Source organism: Stegostoma tigrinum, chromosome 36 (genome assembly GCF_030684315.1).
Source record: "Stegostoma tigrinum isolate sSteTig4 chromosome 36, sSteTig4.hap1, whole genome shotgun sequence".
NCBI classification, from domain to species: Eukaryota; Metazoa; Chordata; class Chondrichthyes; order Orectolobiformes; family Stegostomatidae; genus Stegostoma; species Stegostoma tigrinum.
In genome coordinates, this window is record NC_081389.1 from 10,724,196 (window position 1) to 10,748,773 (window position 24,578).

Consider the following 24,578-nt stretch of genomic DNA (forward strand, 5'->3'; position numbering starts at 1 on the left):
CGGGAATTCCTACAGGCCTGCTTCTCTATTCATAATGCAATCAATAAACATGTGGAATGAGACCCCTATATGCAAGCCCTTGCAAAAACACAGAACACCCCAACAGGCCGGATTGTACAAATACTAAGCAGAGGAGACGAATGTTGCTTCGTCAGACGCCGCACTGATGAGGTGACCGAGCATGGTGATTAAATGTCTGAATTATAAACCGGCCAGTTCGGCGAGCAAAATCAACCACCTCACCCACAACCCGAACCACAGGTCTTCGCAAGAATCAATGTGATCATGGCTGATCACGCAATCTTAGTATCCCTCTCCCGCTTTCTCTCCGTGTCCCTTGATCCCTTTAGCCACAAGGGCCACGTCCAGCTCCCTCATGAATACAAAAACCGAAAGAACTGCGGATGCTCGAAATCAGGAACAAAAGCAGAAGATGCTGGAAAAGCTCAGCAGGTCTGGCAGCATCTGTGAAGAAAAAAAAAATCAGAGTTAACGTTTCGGTTCCAGTGACCCATCCTCAGGACAGTTCTGAGGAAAAGTCACTGGTCCCGGAACATTAACTCTGATTTTCTTTTCACAGACGCTGCCAGACCTGCTGAGCTTTTCCAGCAACTTCTGCTTTTGTTCCTTTTTGAATATATCTAATGAACGGGCCCCAACAACTTTCTGTGGGAGAGAATTCCACAGGTTCACAACTCTCCAATTCAAGGAATTCTTCCTCATCTTAGTCCTATATGGCTTACCCCTTATTTGTAATCATTAAGGGATCGAAGATTACGGGGAAAGAGGGAGTAAAGTGGAGTTAAAGATTATCAGGTCAGCCATGATCTTATTGATTGGTGGAACAGACTTGGTGGGCTGAATGGCCTACTCCTAAGTCTTACAGTATTATAACTGAGCTACAAAGGAATTTGTTCTCTCAGAGGATAGTGAATTTCTGGAATTTTCTATCCAGTGAGTTGTCGCAACTACATCACTGCAAGAAATGTAAGAGGAGCTAGATAGATTCTTGGAATATCGAGGAGTGGTGGTCATGTGGAATGCGGGAGTGGTAGTGGAGTCAGTTACTTTAGAGTCTTTAAAGCGACTCTTGGATAGGCACATGGAGTAGAATGTGGGGTACGCAGGGTAGATTGATCTTAGTAGGATAATAAGTCAGCACAACATCATGGGCCAAAGGATCCATATTTTGCTGTACTGTTCGATGTTCTAGTTGATGGCACAAAAAAGTTCAGGCTCAGGGTAGGCTAGACACAATCTTATAGAATGATAGGGCAGCCCTGATGGTCCAATTGGACTAATCCTGCTCCTATTTCTTCTTCCACACAGTTGCAATAATGCTTTTCTATTTTACATTCCCTTCACAATAAACCATCCAGTCGTTTTCCTAAGATATACCCAAGTTCTGACAAACTCCTTAAATTGTTAGTGACAAATTTTTTGGCTCATTCACATTAGAAACATGGCCACTCTTTTTCATTAAAACATGGCTGAGAATTTATTCCAGTTTAAAAAACTAGACACACATTTAAAAAATAGAAAATAATTTTTAAAAATCACTTATTGCTTAACAAGGTTCACGCTATGTAATCCAAAGGGCGGGCGGGGAACAGTTAATGGGTAGAAATCAGGAATTGTCATCTCCTTGGGAATGTAACCCAATTGTGCGAAGTGGTTCCTTATCTGCTTGCTGATAGCTCTGCACATCTTTATACAATCTCATCTATACCTGTAGCTTAATAAAACCGCTTTAATTCAAAGATTCAGATTTTACAAGAGTATTTGTTGCCCGCTTCCTCGATTTGGTTCTAGATTTCATTTTTCGTTTGATCAGGCTTTCAGAATCTGCAAAGAGAGAGAGAGAGAGAACAGTGAGTTCACACAATGGAGCGATAGAGGTGTACAGCATGGAAACAGACCCATCGGCCCGACATGTTGATTCTGCCTAGTTGTCACTGATTCCACATTTTATTCATTAAATTTAAATGCCACCACCAGCTGCCTTAGAAGGATTTGAACCAAAAATCCCAGAGCGTTAGTCTCAGCCACTAGGACGCTCATCCAGTCTGACCACTGTGCACCATTAGCTCTAGAGCAATCTCAAACTGTGCTCTGACACAAATATGAACAAACCTGAGACTTGGCCAAAAAGAAATGAAACAATTCTTTGTGGGAAGGAAGTCAGAGCACATTTAATAAATATTTCAGTACGGCAAAGACAGACCTCGCGCCCAGGGAGAAGACTTTAATTCCAATCAGAAATGTGGCTTTGAGGGAGGCATTAAACACACCTTGCCCATCACTAGAGAAATCAATAAACAGGGGGCTTACAGGTTCAAGGAAAGAGGCAGGAGGCTAGGATGAGATGTGAGATGAAGGCTTTTCGCTCGGAGGGTGAGGGGAGTCACTGCTTGAAAGGAAAGTTGAATCAGAAACTCTCGTAACACCTCAGCAGTCTTTAGAAACTCACTTCCACTGCTGTAGATTCCAGGGCGACGGGCCAACAACTGGGAAATGAGATCAGTGTAGTCCAATCTTTGCTGACCAGTGCAAACACAATGGGGTGAATGGAATCCTCTGTGCCATAAACGGCTGCGTCAGAAGATTAGCTACAAGGTAATAAATGGTGAAGAAGCTCAGAAGGGCTGAATGGCCTTTCCCTGCACCTACTTTCCAGTATGAAGCAGAAACCAGCCCGTCTTACTCTCCAGAGATGAAAGGATGAAAGTTACTGAGCTCCTCAGTAGGATAGTAAAATTAAAAAAAACGTCAAAAACACTTTTAAATAACCAAAATGTAGAATAATAATGAAAGCTCACTTCGAACGAGCCTTGGTGCTGGAGGGAGTTATTTGCACAAACCGCATGTGTCATGGTTACAGCGACTGTAACAAGGTCAGCCAGCCGGACCTCACAGAATACAAGTCCCCTGACTGGGGCTGTTAACCTGGTCCAATCAGGGAGCCCTGGCTGACAGATATAAAGAGGAGTGTCTGAGGTTCTGTTGACTCCGAGCTGGCTCTGAGAAAGCGGGACCGCTGTCAGGGTCCCCCCGCCCACCAATCTGTAAATAAAGATGAACTTGAGATGGGATACCAGCCTCTGCGGAGTTATTTCACTGGTATTGCGTACACACTTCACTGTGGCATTTTCACAGATTTATATCCATTTTAAGGCGATTTGACACTTTGGTTTTGAAATTTAGGGAAGGGGATAGCCTAGTGGTACTATCACTGGACCTTTAACCTCGGCACCCAGACAATATTCTGGGGAGGAGGGTTCAACTCCTGCCATGGCAGGTGGCTGGAATGTGAATTCAAACATAAAAACATCTGGAATTAAGGATCTAATGATGACACTGAATCCATAATTGATTGTCAGGAAAAACCCATTTGGATTATTAATATCCTACAGGGAAGGAAATGGCCATCCTCACCTAGTTGGGCCTACACATGACTCTAGACTCACAGCAATGAGGTTGACTCTGACCTGCCCTCTGGGCAATTTGGGATGGCCCATAAATGCTGGCTTGGCCAGTGGCGCCCTCATTGCACACTAACAAAAACAAACTAGAGTTTAATCTCTCGCATTGGTACACTAAAGTTTCTGTGGAAAATCTAGTGGCTCATTGATTCTGACTATCCTTCCACACTTGCTCAATCCTACTTCTTCGTCTGACAGCTGACAGTTGGCCTCATTACCTGTCGCAACCTCTGTGGGAGATGATGGTTTGGCCACCGATTTCTTCCCACGCCGAGCGGCCATTTTCCTAGTTCCCCCGCTAGCCTCTACCGTCTTGGCAGCCTGCCCCCTATCCGCTCTGGAGCTCCGGCCCCTCCTCTGGGAAGGATCCACGGGGGCCTTGCGAGCTTTCCGCTGCTCCGGCTTCACCCTCCCTTCGCTCGGGTCACAATCCTATCAACGAAACAAAAACTGCGCTGAATGGTGGACTGAAACGAAAATGCCGCAGCTCCCGGAAATCTGAGCTGAAACAGAAAATGCTGGAAAAACTCAGCAGGTCTGGCAGCATCTGTGGAGAGTGAGAGAGATGGAGAAACAGAGTTAATGTCTCGAGCACTGAAGACAAGTGTTTTGAAGAAGATTCATTCTGGACTCAAAACATTAACTATTTTTCTTGTTTTACAGATGTTGCCAGACTTGTGTGCATTAATGACTAGCTATTACTGCCTAAGGACTTGCTCGTTGACAAATAAAACTTCTAAAGCATGCTGCATGTCCGAAAGTGTTTTCAGCATTATTAAATGTATGAAATGTTGGAGGTGCAGCAGTAATCTGTGCACAGAATGATCCCATTCCAATAGTACAGCATCATTTCTCTATCCTATGAAATGCAGATATTTATTAACATTTTCGGTGTGCCTACACTACATGGACTGCAGGAATTCAAGACAATGGCTCACCAGGGACAACTAGATATGAATAATCTGACTCAAGGGGGGCCATTTGGTCCATCTTATCCATGCTAGCTCTTTGGTAGATTATCCGATTAATCCCAATCTTTTCCACAGCCCTGTGATTTCTTTTCCAGGACATAGCCAGGAATGGAGGGTTTGAATTATAGGGAAAGGGTGGAAAGGCTGGGACATTTTTCACACAAGTGTAGGAGATTGCGAGGCGACCTTACAGAGATTGATAAAATCATGAGGGCTATAGATAAGGTGAAGGGCCAGTATTTATTCCCTAGGGTGGGGGATTTCTAGACTGGGGAGCATATTTCTCAGGTGAGAGGGGGAAGGCCTAAAAAAGGCATGAAGGGGATTGTGTTTTTTGACAGACAGAGAGTGGTTTGTTTGTGGAATGAATGTCCAGGGGAAGTGATCGATGCAGGTACAGCTGCAACGTTTAAAAAGACATTCGGGATTTTGGTTGGCAATGTCCAGTTGGACTGAATGGTCCGTTTCCATATTGAATGATTCTATAAGTATCACCTTTCCAAAGTTACGACTAAATCTGCTCCAACTACCCCCTCAGGGTAACTCTAACCCTAACCCATTTAAGATCTGGGTCAAACACATTCTGTTCAGGTTTTCTCGGATTTGCAAATCCCCTTACATCTGCACGGTTACAAAATCCTCCACCATTAAAAACAGTTTTCACCTAACTCCAATCAAAACTCTTCTCAAGCCCTGGGGAAAATTGATGCACAGAGAGATCTGGGTGTTCAGGTCCATTGTTCCCTGAAGGTGGCAACGCAGCTCGATAGAGTGGTCAAGAAGGCATATGGCATGCTTTCCTTCATCGGACGGGGTACTGAGTACAAGAGTTGGCAGGCCATGTTACAGTTATATAGGACTTTGGTTCGACCACATTTGGAATACTGCGTACAGTTCTGGTCGCCACATTACCAAAAGGATATGGATGCTTTGGAGAGGGTGCAGAGGAGGTTCACCAGGATGTTGTCTGGTATGTGCTGTAATTTTCTTTGCTCTTTGTTCAATCTCCCTTTTAACCTTCTGCGCTAGGTGGAGAACAATCCCAGGTTCCCCAGTCTCTTGGAATAATGGACATCCCCGAATCCTGTTTACTAGGCCTGATGTTCTATCCTGCACCTTCTCCAAGGTGTCAACACCCTTCATCAAATGTGCTGGTCAATACTCGAGCCGAGCCTAAACCAGCATTTCCTGAAGGTTCAGCAGAGTTTTCTTCCCTCAGGACTTCGTTTTTCAGTTTTGTTAAAAATAAATAGTTGTCTCCAATGATCCTGCTATTTTCAGAGATTGTGTTGGCACTTTCAGATTTCGTAGCTTGCTGCCCTCTGGTTTAGGATTGTGCCTCAACAAAATAAGAAACTGTTGGAGAAGCTCTGAAGGTCTGGCAGCATCTGTGGAGATAAAAACAAAGCTAATGTTTCAAATCCAGTCAGCTTTCTTCAGAATTTACTCACTGGACTTCACAATGTTAGGTCTGCTTCTCTCTCCACAGGTGATGCCAGAACTGCTGAGTTTTGTTTCGGATTGCCAGCAGTTCTTTGTTTTATTTTAGCATTGTGCCTAGATGCCCAGTTTGTCCACATCCTTCGAAAGACTGTTATGAGTTCCTTGTTTTTCATGACGTTTGCGTTTTGGGTCATCTGCAAATTTGATGCAGCTACAGTTACAATATTTAAAAAACATTTGGGCAGGTACATGAACTGGAAAGGTTCAGAGGGATATGGGCCAAATGCAGGCAAATGGGATTAGTTCAGTTTGGGAAACTTGGTCGGTATGGATGAGTTGGACTGAAGGGTCTGCTTCCACATGACTCTATGACTATATACCTTGGAGATTCGAGTTCAGATCCAGGAAATTATGGTGTTCCAAAAGAACATTGGTGATACGATTAGTAACATTGATTAGGTCACTTTTGGAATACTGCATTCAATTTTGATTTCCCTACTAAAGAAAAGATATTAAACCTGAAAAGATTCTGAAAAGGTTATGAGGATGTTGCCAGAGCTATAGGGAGAGGCTGTATAGGCTGGGGCTATTTTCCCTGGAGCGTCGGAGGATGAGGGGGGACCTTATAGAGGTTTACAAAATCATGAGGGGCATGGATAGGGTGAATAGTCAAGGTCTTTTTTATTTCCTCAGAGTAGGGGAGTCCAAAACTGGGTGAGAGGAGAAAGATTTAGAAGGGAGCTAATGGGCAACTTTTTCACACAGAGGGTGGTGCGTGTATGGAACGAGCTGCCACAGGAAGTGGTGGGGGCTGTTACAATTACAACATTTAAAAGGCATCTGGATGGGTACATGAATAGGAAGGGCCTAGAGGGGTATGGACCAAATGCTGGCAAATGGGACTAGATTTAATTTAGGATATCTGGTCAGCATGGACAGAAGGGTCTGCTTCCATGCTGTATATCTCTCTGACCCTATGACTATGGTAGGGTTAGGATGACTCTCTGCTCCCTGGAAAGTGACCAGGAAACAGCAGACTCTACTTTCTATGCGTTTCCAATCCACAGTGCCCCTATCCCATAACTCCAGCACTGTTAACGATGCTAAGAAACCAGGCAACAAACATCAAACTTGCAAATGGTAGCAATGTCTCAAGAAACAAATTTTTAAAACGAGTTAAAAAGACTACATTAAATATTCAACAGCGCAAAAGAGACCAGAGGGTTAAACAAACTTTCACGAGCTAGTGAGATTTTTTTGGGGGTTTGAAACAAAAGCTTACAAATATGTGGCAGCTTTGTGTTTCGATAATTAATCTGGCTCCATTTGAACAGTATCTAGGAGCCATTAGCATTCAATAGCTTGGTTTGAGCAGTGTGAAATATTTGTAGAATCCAAACCAGAAACCTCAAATACAACATGAAGTCACCCATTCCCCACACATACTGAGACACATACGGGATCCGTCTGATCAGACATGCCAGGATTTAAAAACAGGAATACTGCACTGACACTCACGTAAGAGTCAATTGCTCAAACACCAAATTCATAGGTTCTGACAACTTTCAACTAAAAAAGGCAATTTTTTTGTTGAATCTTGTATAGAGTCTCCCTCAGCAATTTCAGAACCAAAGGCTACATGGACTTAAAACCATTGCTTTAAATCTTGTGTTACAATCGTTAGACGAATGTAGGGCCAGTTTTTACAGTACAGAAAGAAATGGAGGTTACAGAACTCAGGAAAATAAATGTCAATGCTGTGAAAACAGTTCATATTACAGAGGAGCAACTGCAGGAGGTGTTAGAAAATATAAAAGGTGGATGAATCTCCAGGGCCTTATTGAATGTATCTCGGACTTTGTGGGAGGTTAAGGAGGAAATTGTTGGGGTCTTTGCAGAAATACTTGCACCATCTATAACCACAGGTGAAGTGCTGAATGCCTGGAGAGTGGCTCATGTTGTGCCTTTGTTTAAGAAGGGATGTAAGGAGAAGCCTGGGAATTATAGACTTGAAAGTCTGGCTTCAATGGTGGGCAAGCTGTTGGAAGTGATTCTGAAAGGTAGGATGGATATGCATTTAGAGAGGCAAGCAATGATTAGGGATGGCCAGCATGGTTTTGAGTGATGGAAACAGTGGCTAACAAACTTGGTTGAATTTTTTTTGAGGAAGTAACCCTAGAGGATGGACAAGGGCAGACTGGTGGACATTGTATACTTGGACTTTACAAAGCCATTGATGAGGTTTCACATGGTAGATTAATTAGTAAAGGTCGATCACATGGGATTCAGGGTGAGCTTGCCAAATCGATACAAAATTGGCTTAATGACAGGACACAGAGAGTGGGGATGGAAGGTTGTTTTACAAACTGGAGGCCTATAACCAGTGGTGTTCCACAGGGATCAGTGCTGGGTCCACTTTTGTTTGTCATTTGTGTGAATGATTTAGATGAGAATATATAAAATAGGACTCGTAGGTTGCGGATGACACCAGGATTGGTGGTATAGTGGAAACAGAAGAAGGCTATCTGAGATCACAAAGAGATCTTGGTCAATGGGCTGAAGACAGGCAGATGGAGTTTACTTCAAAGAAATATGAGGTGTTGCATTTTGGTAAAACAAACAAAGACTTATACAATTAAAAGTAGGGCCTTGGACAATGTTGTAGAAAAGAGAGACTTAGGGGTTCAGTTACATAATCCTTTGAAGTTTACATCGTAAATAGATAGGTATTTAACACACTTGCCTTCTTGCTCAGAGCTCTGAAAATAAGATTTGGGATGTTGTGTTGAGGCATCTCCTGGAATACTGTGTCCAGTTTTGGTCATCATGTTACAGGAAGGATATTATTAAGCTGGAGCGGGCTCAGAAGAGATTTACCAGGATGTTGCCGGGAATGGAAGGATGGAGTTATCAGGAGGGGCTGGCTAGGCTGGGACTTTTTTCACCGGACCATAGGAGGTTGAGAAATGACCTTCTCGAGGTTTGTAAAATGATGGGGGGAACAGATAAGGTGACTTTTCCCTAGGGTGGGGGATTTCAAGAATAGTGGGCACATTTTTAAGGTGAGAGGAGAAGGATTTAAAAAAGACATGAGGGGCATTTTTTAAATTAGACACAGAGAGTGGTTAGTGTGTGGGATGAACTGTCAGAGGAAGTGATGGATGTGGGTACACTTACAATGTTTGGGTATGTACATGAATAAGGAAAGGTTTGGAGGGATATGGGCCAAGTGCCGGCAGGTGGGACTAGTTTAGTTTGGGATAATGGCCACCAATGGACTGGTTGGGCCGAAGGGTCTGTTTACGTGCTGCTTGACTATGACCATCGAGTAGTTAAAACCTGAATAAGCTGCTTTCATTACAGAGCGAAACGAGTTGATTCTAAAGCTGTAATTCCTTCTGATGCATGTCTGTGGCGGGTAGTAAGAGAGGGGGAGACTCTCAGACAACATTTGCCATGGACTCAAAGCTAAAGCCTCTGACTTCAATCAGTGGGCACCATGGGGACTGGGATGTATCGTTCCTCCTCAAAGTGAAATTTTCATATAAATTGATACATTTCATTCTAAAGTTTGGTTTTCTGTGACATTGCCTCTCAGGAGACTGTCAATCCTAATGTGCCTTAAATTGGACATAATAGGAGAAAGGAAGATTGCTATAGGCATGTTTTCCCAACCACATGCCTGTAGCAGTTGGTACTGTAACACAGAGCAATGAAGGCTAGCGTGCTAAATGCCTTCATAACCACGCTATCGATATGTGACATAATCTTCAGTGAATTACGTCCCTGAACCTCTAGGTCTCTCTGTTCTACCACACTACCCAAGGTCCTATTTTTAACTGTGTAAGTCTTGTCTTTGTTTGCTTTGCCAAAATGCCATACCTTCTTGAAGCGAAGCAGTCCAGGTGCCAAAGGACCAGTACCCAAAGTACTTTTAAGGAGGGAGTTCCAGGATTTTGACCCAGCAACACCGAAAGAACAGAGACACATTTCCATGTCAGGATGGTGCGTGATTGAGAGTGGAACTTGCAGTTGGCGGTGTTCCTGTTACATCTGATTCCCTCGTCTTTCAAGGTGAAAGGGACTGTAGGTTTGGTAAGTGCTGTGCATTAGTTGTGTAGAGAACGTTCAAGGTGCTAAAACAGCTGCTTTCGCCTGGAGCTTCTCAAGTGTTCTTGAAGCTAGGTCATTTTTTTAAAAAGTCTCTTCCTTGTTTCCCCCCCCCCTCCAACTTTACCTGTAATCTGTGCCCCCGCTCCCCTCCCCCAACTCAACAATCCTTCAAGATAATAAAGTGTGAGGCTGGATGAACACAGCAGGCCAAGCAGCATCTCAGGAGCACAAAAGCTGACGTTTCGGGCCTAGACCCTTCATCAGAGAGGGGGATGGGGTGAGGGTTCTGGAATAAATAGGGAGAGAGGTGGAGGCGGACCGAAGATGGAGAGCAAAGAAGATAGGTGGAGAGGAGAGTATAGGTGGGGAGGTAGGGAGGGGATAGGTCAGTCCAGGGAAGACGGACAGGTCAAGGAGGTGGGATGAGGTTAGTAGGTAGCTGGGGGTGCGGCTGGGGGTGGGAGGAAGGGATGGGTGAGAGGAAGAACCGGTTAGGGAGGCAGAGACAGGTTGGACTGGTTTTGGGATGCAGTGGGTGGGGGGGAAGAGCTGGGCTGGTTGTGTGGTGCAGTGGGGGGAGGGGATGAACTGGGCTGGTTTAGGGATGCAGTGGGGGAAGGGGAGATTTTGAAACTGGTGAAGTCCACATTGATACCATTGGGCTGCAGGGTTCACAAGCGGAATATGAGTTGCTGTTCCTGCAACCTTCGGGTGGCATCATTGTGGCACTGCAGGAGGCCCATGATGGACATGTCATCAAGAGAATGGGAGGGGGAGTGGAAATGGTTTGCGACTGGGAGGTGCAGTTGTTTGTTGCGAACTGAGCGGAGGTGTTCTGCAAAGCGGTCCCCAAGCCTCCGCTTGGTTTCCCCAATGTAGAGAAAGCCGCACCGGGTACAGTGGATGCAGTATACCACATTGGCAGATGTGCAGGTGAACCTCTGCTTAATGTGGAATGTCACCTGCACATCTGCCAATGTGGTATACTGCATCCACTGTACCCGGTGCGGCTTTCTCTACATTGGGGAAACCAAGCGGAGGCTTGGGGACCGCTTTGCAGAACACCTCCGCTCAGTTCGCAACAAACAACTGCACCTCCCAGTCGCAAACCATTTCCACTCCCCCTCCCATTCTCTTGATGACATGTCCATCATGGGCCTCCTGCACTGCCACAATGATGCCACCCGAAGGTTGCAGGAACAGCAACTCATATTCCGCCTGGGAACCCTGCAGCCATATGGTATCAATGTGGACTTCACCAGTTTCAAAATCTCCCCTTCCCCCACTGCATCCCTAAACCAGCCCAGTTCATCCCCTCCCCCCACTGCACCACACAACCAGCCCAGCTCTTCCCCCCCACCCACTGCATCCCAAAACCAGTCCAACCTGTCTCTGCCTCCCTAACCGGTTCTTCCTCTCACCCATCCCTTCCTCCCACCCCCAGCCGCACCCCCAGCTACCTACTAACCTCATCCCACCTCCTTGACCTGTCCGTCTTCCCTGGACTGACCTATCCCCTCCCTACCTCCCCACCTACACCCTCTCCACCTATCTTCTTTGCTCTCCATCTTCGGTCCGCCTCCCCCTCTCTCCCTATTTATTCCAGTTCCCTCCCCCCATCCCCCTCTCTGATGAAGGGTCTAGGCCCGAAACGTCAGCTTTTGTGCTCCTGAGATGCTGCTTGGCCTGCTGTGTTCATCCAGCCTCACATTTTATTATCTTGGAATCTCCAGCATCTGCAGTTCCCATTATCTCTAATCCTTCAAGATACATCAGCCTGTCCCCCAGGAGTGGCCAGAGCGCCAAATGGAACCAGCACCTATCTCCCCATCAAAGTAGAAAATGGGCAGCTGGAGGGAGGGAGATAACAAGGTGTAGAGCTTGTTGAACACAGCGGGCCAAGCAGCATCAGAGGAGCAGGAAGGCTGACATTTCGGGCCTAGACCCTTCTTCAGAAATGGGGGAGGGGAAGGGGATTCTTAAATAAATAGGGAGAGAGGGCAAGGTGGATAGAAGATGGATAGAGGAGAAGATAGGTGGAGAGGAGACAGACAGGCCACAGGGTCGGGGATGGAGCCAGTAAAGGTGAGTGTAGGTGGGGAGGTAGGGAGGTGATAGGTCATTTCAGGGAGGATGGAGAGGTCAAGGGGGCAGGATGAGGGTGGGGCTTGAGGTGGCAGGCGGGGATAAGTGGGAGGAAGGACAGGTTAGGGAGGCGGGGATGAGCTGGGCTGGTTTTGGGATGTGTTAGAGGGAGGGGAGATTTTGAAGCTTGTGAAATCCACATTAATACCATTGGTCTGCAGGGTTTCCAAGCGGAATATGAGTTGCTGTTCCTGCAACCTTTGGGCAGCATCGTTGTGGCCCAGGATGGACATGTCATCTGAGGAATGGGAGGGGGAGTTGAAATGGCTCGCGACTGGGAGGTGCAGTTGTTTATTGCGAACCAAGCGCAGGTGTTCTGCAAAGCCATCCCCAGGGCCTCCACTTGATTTCCCCAATGTAGAGGAGGTCACAATGGGAACAGCGGATACAGTATACCACATTGGCAGATGTGCAGGTGAACATCTGTTTGATGTGGAAAGTCTTCTTGGGGCCTGGGATGGGAGTGAGGGAGGAGGTGTGGGGGCAGGTGTAGCACATCCTGTGGTTGCAGGGGAAGGTGCCGGGTGTGGTGGGGTTGGAGGGGATTGTGGAGCGGACAAGGGAGTCACGGAGAGAGTGGTCTCTCCGGAAAGCAGACAAGGTGGGGAGGGAAGAATGACTTTGGTGTTGGGGTCGGATGGTGGGAGTGTCGGAGGATGATGCGTTAGATCCAGAGGTTGGTGGAATGGTATGTGAGGACGAGGGGGATTCTGTTTTGGTTAATATGGTGGGGAGGGTGGTATGAGGGATGAATTGTGGGAAATGTGTGAGACACGGTCGAGGGCGTTCTTGATCACTGTGGAGGGGAAGTTGCCGTCCTTGATAAACGAGGACATCTGAGATGTATGGGAGTGGAATGCCTCATACTGGGATCAGATGCGGCAGAGGTGAAGGAATTGGGAATAAGGGGTGGAATTTTAGCAGGAGGGTGGGTGGGAGGAGGTGTATTCTAGGCAGCTGTGGGAGTTGGTGAGCTTGAAATCGACATCAGTTTCTAGGTGGTTGCCAGAGATGGAAATAGAGCTGTCCAGGAAGGAGAGAGAGGTATCAGAGATGGTGCAGGTGAACATAAGGGTGGGGTGGAAGGTGTTGGTGAAGTGGATGACTGTTCGAGCTCCTCGTCGGAGCACGAGGTGGCGCCAATACAGTCATCAATGTAACAGAGAAAGAGATAGGGTTTAGGATCAGTGTAAGTTTGGAAGAGGGATTGTTCCATGTAACCTACAAAGAGGCCCAGGGAGAGTGGGAGTGGGAGGCGGCCGGGGGTGGTGCGAGAACGGGAGGCCCGGGGTGGTTGGTAGCTTGAGGTGGGATGAAAGTGAAAACCTTGTGAGGAGTGAGAGCCCGGCATGGCCAATCGCTTATGGACTGTGATCTTAAACTGTGTTTCTTTGTTCTTCTACTTTTTAGTAAGAAGAGCCTTGTTTTAACCTTGTTTTATTTTACTGCTTTGTGCCAAGATTCTGTCACTAGGTACCATTGTACCTAAGATAATGCCGTAAGTGGCGACTTTGTCAACTTTTCACTGTGCTCATTTGAGTACACGTGAGAATTAAGCTAATTCTATTCAATTCAAAACGACATTCCATCTCACTCTCAATTTGTGACCCATTCCAGGGAAAATGAGCTCCAGAAAACAGATGATAAAAAAAATCCGTCAGCTGCCATTTATCACGAGGGAGAAACTGGTAGCTGAGATCATAAACATTGGTTAGTCTCCCTCTTTTTTAAGGGAGAAAGTATTGTTGGAACTTTACACAGTATTCTGGTAAAGTTAGACTTTCTGATGTCACTCAAACCTGCAGCTAAGGAAGAATATTTCTGGAAATTCTAACTGAAATGTAACAGCAGGCTAAGATTTCATTGCCTCACCACGTAGCTCAAAATACCGGGCAAATCACTGGGTCTATTTTACAATGCTTGACTCCCTTTAACAGAAGGTTCAAATTCGTTTCATGGTGCCACAGGCCTCACAGCCACCAGAGGGCGCCTCAGCCATTCAAAATTGCTCAAAAAGCCCAGACTTTGAGTGAAAAAAACTGGTTTTAAAAATCTGACTTTTCCACAAATGCGTGAACGAGAGAGTTTGATTCAGAAAGCCGGTTCAATCTCTGATCCTCACTATCAAGTTTCACTTCCATACGGTTCAAAACTCCCAGCACTGACAACTATTTTTCCTTTCTGAGATAAAAACACTTCCATTTCTGTGGGACTTCCCACATCCCAAATGCTTTCCAATAAAGCCCACAGCTCCCTGAAAATGGCCACGCAAGTAGCTGGGGTGGTATAGAAGGCGAATAGCCTGCTTGCCTTTATTGATCGGGGAACTGAGTACAACAGTCAGAATGTTGTGCTGCACCTTTATAAGACTTTGGTTAGGCCACACTTCGAATGTTGTGTTCAATTCTGGTCACTACATTACAGGAGCGATGTGGAGGCTTTGGGGAGGATGCAGATGAGGTTGAACCAGGATGCTGCCTGGTTTGGAGGGTATGAGCTAAAAAGAAAGGCTAGAAATACTCAGGTTGTTTTCTCTGGAGGCAGAGAGGGGACTTGGTAGTAATCTAAGCTGTATAGACAGGGTTGACGGTGGCAACTTTTCTTCCCCAGAGTTGAAATAGTAGGGAGCATGCACTTAAGGTGGGAGAGGAGAAGTTCAAAGGAGATATGATGGGCAACTTTTTTTTACACAGTGTGGTAGGAGTGTGGAACACTCTGCCAGGGATGGTAATGGTGGCAGATATAACACAGGGGTTTAAGGGGCTTTTCAATAAGTACATGAATACGCAAGGAATGGAGGGATATGGACCAAGGGCAGGCAGAAGGGATTTGTTTAATTTGGCGTCAGGTGTGGCACAACACCGTGGGCCCGTTTCTGTGCCATATTGCTGTATGTTCTAAAAGCTGCAGTGTTTGATAAAAAGTGATCATACTTTGAACAGCGCACTATTCAGATTTCCCATTTCCCCCCTCCAAATACCTCCACACACAGCTGAGAATCCAGGAAAAAAAAAGGGAAAATATTCCGGAGAGTAGGACGGATAGGAAATGGTAAATCTCTTCATTAGAATTTTTCAGTTTTGAAATGCTTTGAGTAAAAAGGCAAGCAGAAAGAAGTCATTCAGTTCTCAATCAAGCGCAAAGGAGATACAGCTTTAAAGGTTAAAATACAATGGAAATCCCCTTCCTTCAGGAAGTTGAGCAAGAATCCTCTAACCTCGCACGGATTATTGAGTAACTTGCGTAAGATCACATTTCGTGCCAACTCTCATCACAGTCATACAGCTGAGGTCAGCCTCTTGCTCTCTGGTCTTAAAGGGAACCTCACCTCGGATCTTGATGTTTTCTTTCCACTTCTGTCCGTTTCCTTTCTTCCCCGAGACTTGGGCTTGGGAGTCTTGGATCCTTCAAGGGAGCGAATGGGGAATGATTTGGTTTCAAGGAAAACAAAACTTGCAAAACACTGTGGAGCCCCATGACCTTTGATAAGAAAGGATGCTTGCCCCATGTAGCCACAGTCTGCACTGACCATAACACCTAGCTGGAGCAGAGCTAGGCCATTCAGCTCACATCAAGTCTTCTCTAGATACAGCATTTGGGGCCAAAGGTTATGAGGAGAAGGCAGGATTAGGCTCTTGAGTTGGACGATCAGCCACGATCATGATGAATGGTGGAGCAGGCTCGAAGGGCTGAATGGCCTCCTCCTGCTCCTATCCTCTCTATTTCCATGTTTCGCTCCACCATTCAATGAGATCATGGCTGATACAATAATCCTCAAATCCACTTTCCTGCCTTTTCCCCATAATTCCCATCAGAGATCAGAAAGCTATCGATCTATCAATCTATCTATCTCAGGCTTGAATGACCCAATTTTGACAGCTCACTGTGGTGAAGAATTCCACACAATCACTACCCTCAGAGAAGAAATTCCTGCCTAAGTACGTAACTCAGATTACACTTTCTGGTTCTAATCTCTCCCACAAGGGGAAACAATCTCTCCGTGTCTACCTCAGTCAAGTCCCCTAAGAATCTTCCAAAAAGATTGCCTCTCATGCTTCTAAACTACAATGAATGCAGGCCCAAAGTGCTCACTCTCTCCTCATAAGAGAATCGCTCCAGGTTCAGGATCAACTGAGTCAAACTTCTCACCAAACAGGAGTTGGTGGATAATCAAGAAGCCCCTCACAGTACTCCAATGGTAATTCTGATGGAAGGCCAAAAATGTTAACTCTTTCTCTCTCTCCACAGTGGTGGCCAGGCCAGCTGACTTTCTCCAGTGCTCTCCGCGTGCGTTTGAAGATTTCCCAGCAGCTGCAGTATTTGGCTCGTGTGAAAATAGAAAAACACAGGAGAAATGTCAGTCCATTACCGAGGGAGAGAGAGAGAGAGAGAGAGAGAGAGAGAGAGAGAGAGAGAGAGAGAGAGAGAGAGAACCACAGAGTCTGTCAGAATCCAGGAAAGATTCTGGCACAACACAGGCATGTACAACGGGGAGGGTCTGCAACAGGGCAGGTGGCAGGAGAGGAAAAACAACGAAAATTTGTTGCCAGAAATGAAGAAGGCAGTGCTAAAAGAAATGGAGTGAGGGAAAAAGAAATGAACAAGTAAACTAAAGGCAGGAAGTTGGGGTGGGGGGGGTGGTTGTGATCTAAACCTATTGACAGTCAGAAGTCACATGACACCAAATTATAATCCAAAACCTTATGAATTTAAATAGACCTTCTGACTTTGTCCAGCCCAGTCCAACACCTACTGAACACAGCGGTGAGTCCCAAATGTTGTAAAGGGTTCAGCCAAAGTCGGAGATCCTGTTCCTCTTGTTTATGCTGAGCTCTGGATGATGCAAACAACATTTACTTAATATTCAGGACAAGTACAATTCTGCAAATAATAGGCTACAGTTTTAATAACTTAGTTTGAGGTTCAGTCTTCAGAGAATGGTGCTGGATGATTGAATTGGAGTGCTGCAATTAGAGTCCATTGCAGTGTAATGTCATTCAGAGAATCAAAAATGGAGTCTTTATCTTAAGTCAGAGTTAATGGGAACTGCAGATGCTGGAGAATCCGAGATAACAAAGTGTGGAGCTGGATGGACACAGCAGGCCCAGCAGCATCTGAGGAGCACAAAAGCTGACGTTTCGGGCCCAGACCCTTCATCAGAAATGCGGTCTAGGCCCAAAACATCAACTTTTGTGCTCCTAAGATGCTGCTTGGCCTGCTGCGTTCATCCAGCTGCACACCTTGTTATCTTTATTTTAGTTGTTTGAGGGGGAAGCCATGCGTATAGCACTATCCCCAGTTTCCTTGAACTGAGCAGTTTGCTTGGCTCTTTTGAAGGGCACATAAGACTCCCCCACGAGGCAGTGCGCTAGAGGGAGCACATTTACCTCCCTATGCTGTATTTGTGACTCACTGGTTAATGGACACTGTTACAGAGATGGCTTCCAATTCCAGATTTTGTTCACTCGATTTTAAATGCTACTCACGCCATACTAGAATTTGAATTCACGTCCACATGAATTTCTAGTCTGGTGACATTATGCCATCATCTCAGAGTATGATGGTTTATGAGGGTGCACCATGAAGATGGCAACACAACTGCAAACGCACAAGCTCATCGTCACATGCTGCACTACTTACATCTTCGCCAGAGATAGAAGACAGTGTTCAATAGAGTGTGGAGCTGGAGGAACCCAGCTGAGCAGCACAGGAGCAGGAAAGCTGATGTAACTGTACTGACCGACTGCAGCACCTGCAGTTCTTACTATCTCCCGGAAGATAGCGATGCAGTTTAAAATCATCGAGGCATACAGCCCAGAAACAGACCCTTCGGTCCAACACGTCCACGCTGACCAAGTTTCCCAAACTATACCAGTCCCATGTGCCTGCATTTGGCTTGTATCCCTCCAAACCTTTCCTATTCATGCACCTGTCCAAATGTCTTTTAAATGTTCTAACTGCCCCTGCATCTACCGCTTCCTCTGGAGCTAATTCCACATATGAACCACCCTCTGTCTGAAAATGTTGCCCCTCAGGTCCCTTTTAAATCTTTCTCCTCTCACCTTAAAATTATGACCTCTAGTTTTGAACACCCCTATCCTGGGGAAAAACCTCCCCTCTCTCAATGCTGGCAAAACTAAAGAACTGATCACTGACTTCTGAAAGAAACGAGGAGGGCATGCTCCCATCCACATCAACAGAGTGGAGGTTGAGGGGGTTGACAGCTTCAAGTTTCTTGCAGTGACAATACCCGACAACCTGTCCGGAACTTCCCACATAAATGCGACAGTCAAGAAAGCAGAACAGCACCTCTTCTTCCTCAGGTGGCTCAGGAAATCTGGCACGTCCATAAGGTCCCAAACCAACGTCTACAGATGCAGTATAGAAAAAACTGTTCAGGTGCATAACGGCCCAGTACGGTAACTGCTCTGCCCAGGACCGTAAGAAACTACAGAAGATGGTGAGCACAGCCCAGACCATCACGGAAGCCAACCTTCCATCCACGAACTCCAGTTACACGGCTCGCTGCCGTGGAAAGGCTGCCAACAAAGACCCATCGCACCCCAGTAATGACGTCCTACAGCCTCTTCCGTCAGGCAGAAGATACAGAAGCCTGAACACATGCACCAGCAGCTTCGGGAACAGCTTCTTCCAGGCTGTTATCAGACTGATGAATGGATTCGCTGACTTTAAATAATATTGACATTTCTCTGTGCACCTCCTGTGCAGTGTGACCTTATATGTCTCGCTCTGTCTATGATCTGTATATTCTTGTTTGCTATGATCTGCCTGAACTGCTCGCAAACAAAACTCTTCACTGTGCTTAGGTACAATAAAGCAAAAGAAACCATGACCTTCTCTATACCCTTCATGATTTTATAAACCTGTATAAAGGTCACCCTCAGCCTCCGACGCTCCAGGGAAAAAATCTCAGCCTTTCCTTATAACTCAGTCTCTCCAGTCCCAGCAACATCCTGGAAAATCTTTTCTGAACCTTCTCCAGCTTACATGATCCTTCCTATAGGTCTCGCAGACCTCTGATAACAAGGCACTCCCTCGATACTGCACGAAAGTAAATTACTGGCTTAACAGTTGGACCTGCACTCACGATCTCCTGACTCGAGGCAAAACTGAGGGATAACTATCACCTTCATAGGGGCTAAGGAATCAATTCTTGTTTTTACTCGTTACCCTCAAGTTACTTTTTTGTCTTATTGAGTGTTTCTGAATGGAGATCAATGATAATTTACACCAATACAGCATACTGAGACATCCCAAACTGCACGAGACACAGAAGCTAGCACACAGGGACAGCAGGTAATCAGGAAGGCTAATGCAATGTTGGCCCTTATTTTAAAGGAGGTTAGAGCATAACAGCAAGGAAGCGTCACTGCAATTGTACAAGGTGCTGGTGAAGATTCACTACGATGATCCTTTGTGTGGAGGGATTGTCTTACGAGTACTGGGTTGGGACTCTACCCACTGGAGTTTAGAAGAGTGAGGGGAAAACTCATTGAAACATGCAGGATTCTTAAAGGGCTTGACATGGTAAATGCTGAGAGGATGTTCCCCCTCATGGAAGAGTCTAGGAACAGAGGGCGTAGTGTCAGAATAAAGGGGCACCAGTTTAAAACTGAGGTAAGAAGGGATTTCATGTCTTAGGGGGCTGAGCGTCGTTGGAAATCTTTGCCACAGAGAGCTGTGGGGGCAGAGTCCTTGCCTATGTTCAAGGGTCAGATAGATTCTTGATCAGTCAGGGAATCGAGGTTTGCAGGAAAAAGGTGAGTAAACGGATGTGAGAAATATCCCGTCAGCCACATTCTTGTTGACTGAATGCTGGGCCCGAATGGCCTACTCCTGTCTTCTGCATTTCTCCTGGCATTATGCTTCGCAGGAGGAAACTATGGTTTTGGAAGGAATAATTAGGACAGGTGACCCGAAGCCTGGTGAAAGCACTAATTTTTAAACAAAGCTGGAAGGACTCATTGAAGGAACTGCAGAGGTTCGGGCAGATGGAAACACAGCTGCCATCGCAATGAAGGAGTAGCACACGGCTGGAGTGACATCACCATCAAATCTGGCCTTAAACAGCGTTGACTTACAGAGGACCAACTTCTGCATTCTAACCTCTTTATTTCTCTATCGGCTCGTGGTTTTTTCAATAGTTTAAAGGAAAACATAGCAAGATCTCAATTTTTGTTATTGGCACAGTCGAGAGCTGGGTGACCTGGTCAGAGAGAAGGTGCTAGGATAAAAAGGATAACAACAGCAACAGCAAAGTCCAGTTCAGACGACAAGAATCATTAACATTTTCCTTTAAATAACGGGTGTAAAACACAGGCGAACCCCACAAAAATGGTCATACTCACCTTTCGGTGCCATGGGTCCTGGGTTTCCCTGAAATCAAGACACAAAAAACATTGAAGTTCGTTAAAATAAACTGCTACCCAGAATCTGACAGGACAGAAACAGACCATTCAGCCCATCAAGTGTCTACTGTTCCATGAGTCATTCAGTTCGGCTTCTTTCGTGGCACTGCGTGTCTCTGGAAAGGTCACTATCTGTTTCCCAAGCCTTGTGACCCTTAAGGAATGGCTGGCTCAGACACTTCAGTTGAGAGTCGCCCACATCGCTGTGGATCTGGAGTCACATGCAGGTCAGACCAGTTAAGGATGGCAGTTTCCTTCCCTGAAGGCCATTACTGAACCAGATGAGCTTGAACATCAAATGATGACAGTGATCATGAAGGACCAGCTTTTAACTTAACATTAATCAACTGAACTTGGAATGGAGTGATCACACAAGCTCCCTAACCTCAATATATTGATTGAAAAATTTGTAACTGGGTTCTCTACTAATACCAACTGGAAGCCTACATTTAATTGTCAATGAAGAATGGGGATTCCTACAGTCCCACACATTAGATGATCATTCTTACAGGCAATCTCGTGAATAGTGCCCAGTCATCTGCTCACTGTCTAGATATTTTCTATTCACTATCTATGCTCAGAGACAACATCGTGTCACAAGGATTAGTACAGGGTCCGCTGCTGTTCCTCATTTATAAGAATGATTTGGGTGAGAAATATAGGAGGCACGGTTAGCAAGTCTGCCAGACACCAAAATTGGTGGGACAGTGGGCGAGTGAAGAAGGTTATCTCAGAGTACAATGGGATCTCGATCAACTGGCTCGGTGGGCTGAGGAACAGCAGATGGAGTTTAATTCAGACAAATGGGAGCTGTTGCATTTTGGTAAGGCAAACCAGGGCAGGGCTCACACGTTAATGGTAGGGCCTTGGGAGTATTATCAAACAGGCAGACCTCAGAGTGCAGGCACATAGTTCCTTGAAAGTGGCGGAACAGGTAGACAGGTGGTGGAGGAGGTGTTTAGCACACTTCCCTTCATCAGTAACAGCACTGACCACAGGAGTGTGCATCATGTTACAGGTGTACAAGACAGTGGTAAGGTTACATTTGGAGAACTGCATACAATTCTGGTCACTCTGCGAAAGGGAAGATGTCATTAAACTGGAAATGATGCAAAAAAAAAAATTGACAATGATATTAGTGGGACTAGAGGGCTGAATAAGGAGAAACTGGATAGCCTGGGACATTTTTCTCTGGAATGCAGAAGGCTGGGGGGTGAACCTTTAGAGGGTTATAAAATCTAAAAGGGCACGGATAGGGAGAATGGTCTGTTCCCTGGGGCAGAGGAGTCCAAAATTAGAGGGCACATGTTTAAGGTAAGAGAGGAAAGATTTAGAAGGAACCTGAGGGGCAACTTTTTCAAACTGAGAGTGATGCATGTATGGAACGAGCTGTCACAGGAAGTGATTGGGGTGGGTATAATTACAACATTTAAAAGACATTTTGACAGGTACATGGATAGGAAAGGCTTAGAGGGAATTGGGCCAAACACAAGCAAATGGGTCCAGTTCAGTTTAGGAAACCTGGTCGGCAAGGATGAGTTGGGCCGAATACCGGTTCGGTATATCCATATGGCTCTATGCAGTTACACACCCCTGGAGCCGGTGGGACTTGAACCCAGGCGTGCTGGCTCAGAGGTATGGACAGTACCATCGCATCACGAGAGGTCCCTACTGGTGATGGTTTAAGCTTGACACTAACATAGGATATGTCAAGACATTCCTGTGGGGTAACAGTTACCCCAATGAAATGACTGCAATTTACACCAGTCCTGGGGATTTGAAGCCCTGCCCCACAAAACGTTCACTTGTGCCCCTGGTTCACGTGTTGAGTGACATCACCACCATCTCCCCTCTTGGTGACTCTCCTCCCACCCGCTTACCTAATGGCCCGTCCTGTTGGACGTCCAACTTTCCAGGTAGCCAACTTATTCCCTACAAACACAGCACTGAGCTGGTTCACTTCGCAGCATATATAGCTGCCCGGCAGCATCATTAGCATGCCTGTCAGACCTAGAGGCTGATTCCATTGGCAGAAGCATTAAAGTGATTGGCAAAAGGAGACATCATGAAGAACTTCAGTTTTAAAATGTAGCAAGTAGATAGATCTCATAGAATCCCCTACAGTGTGGAAGCAGGCCATTCGGCCCATAGAGTCCACTGCACACCATCCAGACCCACTCTCCTTACCTGTCCCTGGAATCCTGCATTACCCATAATCCACCTAGCCCGCACCTCCCTGGATACTATGGCCAATTTGGCATGATCAATCCACCCTAGCCTGCACATCTTTAGACTGTGGGAGGAAACTGGAGCACCTGGAGGAAACCCACACATACACAGGGAGAATGTGCAAACTCCACAGACAGTCACCCGAGGATGGAATCGAACCTGGGTCCCTGGCACTGTGAGGCAGCAGTGCTAACCACAGAGCCAACTTGTCCCCCCATAACAACAACTGCAACACAAATACAAGTGTGCAGTGGAGACAGTTTCTATAGTTAGTTCCATTAACTGGATAAAAAAAAACTGCAGGGCTACAGGGAAAGGTGAGTGAGCGGAGCTAATTGCGTTGCTCTTTAAGAGGGCCAGCACAAACAGGCCAGTCTTTTGTCTTCTCTCGATGACTTCTCCTGTTCAGCGATATCTAGGCTGTACGGGTGATTGGTTCCAGTAGCTCTCCTTGGTTCTGATACCTCTCCACCAAGTGCCCAGCCACCTAGAGGTTTGGCTACTTCTGTGACTCGGTCATCGGCATTCCTGGCCTCCGGGTCATGGCTCCGAGCCCCAGGCCAGGAATGTCAGCATGTGACTGAGGCTGGGTGCAACACCGTGGGAACAGTGGAGGGGTCACCTTTCAGAAGCCCATATTAAACCGAGTCCAGCACGGCCCCTTTCAGGTGAGCATTTTTTAAAAAATAAAAACAAGCCTCAGCGAGCTATTTTGAAGATGATCTGTGCCTATCGCAGTGTGTCCTGACCACTATCATCCTTCAATCAGCTTCACAGAAGAAAGACCATCCTGTTGTGACCACGCCGTTTGCAGGAACTTGCTCTGCTCTTGTGTTTCCGAGATTACGAAAGCGACCTCACCTCAAAATATTATTTCATTTCTTGCAATACAAGTAATTCCTGCTTCATTTGCACCTCATCCACTCCCTCCAACACCAACGCTCAGTAGCCGCAGTGTGTACTGTCTACAAGACGCACGTAGAAATTCACCAAAGATCCTCAGACAGCACCTTCCAAACCCATTTTGATTTGATTTATTACAATCACACTTACTGCGGTGCGGCGAAAAATGTTGTCTTACATGCTTTGCAGTTAAGTTATACGATACAAAGCGTTTCAGGGTTACAGCACTGAGTTAAACGTGCAGAGAGAGATCAACATTTTCATTGAAGAGGTCCATTCAAAAGTCTGATAATAGTGGGGAAGAAGCTGCTCTTGAATCTGTTAGTACTTGTACAAAAACTCTTATATCTTCCATCTAGGAGGACACAGGGCAGCAGATGCATGAGAACTCCACCAATTACAAGTTCCCCTCCAAGCCATTCACCTTCCTGATGTAGAAACAGTTCTGGAGAAGGGCCACTGGAATCGAAGCATTAACTCTGACTTTGAATTATGCCACTTCCCTTCACTGTCACTGGGTCGGAATCCTGAAAGCCCTCCCCAAGGGCGCTGTGGGTCCACCTACTACACAGCTGTTGTAAAGGCAGCTCAGTACCACTTTCACAAGGGACCCTAGGGATAGGCAATAAAACCGACCCGGTCAATGATGCCCATGTCCCATCTATGAATGAACAAACCAAAAACACTTTGGAACATCCCTGGATTGTGGCACGTGCTATATAAATGCACTTTTAATAAAACCGGCACATGGAACAGATCAGCCACATACAGCTCCCTACTGTTGTGATGGAAGCAGGTATAAACAGTTGATCTGACTGGATTCATTTAGCGAGGGGTTCAGAGTACCGACAGTTATGATCAGC

General features: G+C 46.0%; 1 protein-coding gene across 6 annotated transcripts in view; it reads right to left on the reverse strand.

Annotated features, from left to right (window-relative positions):
* Window positions 1-1,472: 1,472 nt before the first annotated feature.
* The window catches only part of neil1 (nei-like DNA glycosylase 1), a 53,696-nt gene continuing 30,590 nt past the window's right edge, over window positions 1,473-24,578 (reverse strand). For all 6 annotated transcript variants that reach the window (XM_048520815.2, XM_048520813.2, XM_048520810.2 and 3 more), the window contains 4 exons: window positions 20,524-20,551; window positions 15,483-15,559; window positions 3,701-3,914; window positions 1,473-1,845 (listed from right to left, as the gene is read on the reverse strand). In XM_048520815.2, the coding sequence (XP_048376772.2) occupies window positions 1,751-1,845; window positions 3,701-3,914; window positions 15,483-15,559; window positions 20,524-20,551 (414 nt within the window). In that variant the 3' untranslated portion in view covers window positions 1,473-1,750. The remainder of the gene's footprint in view (window positions 1,846-3,700; window positions 3,915-15,482; window positions 15,560-20,523; window positions 20,552-24,578) is intronic.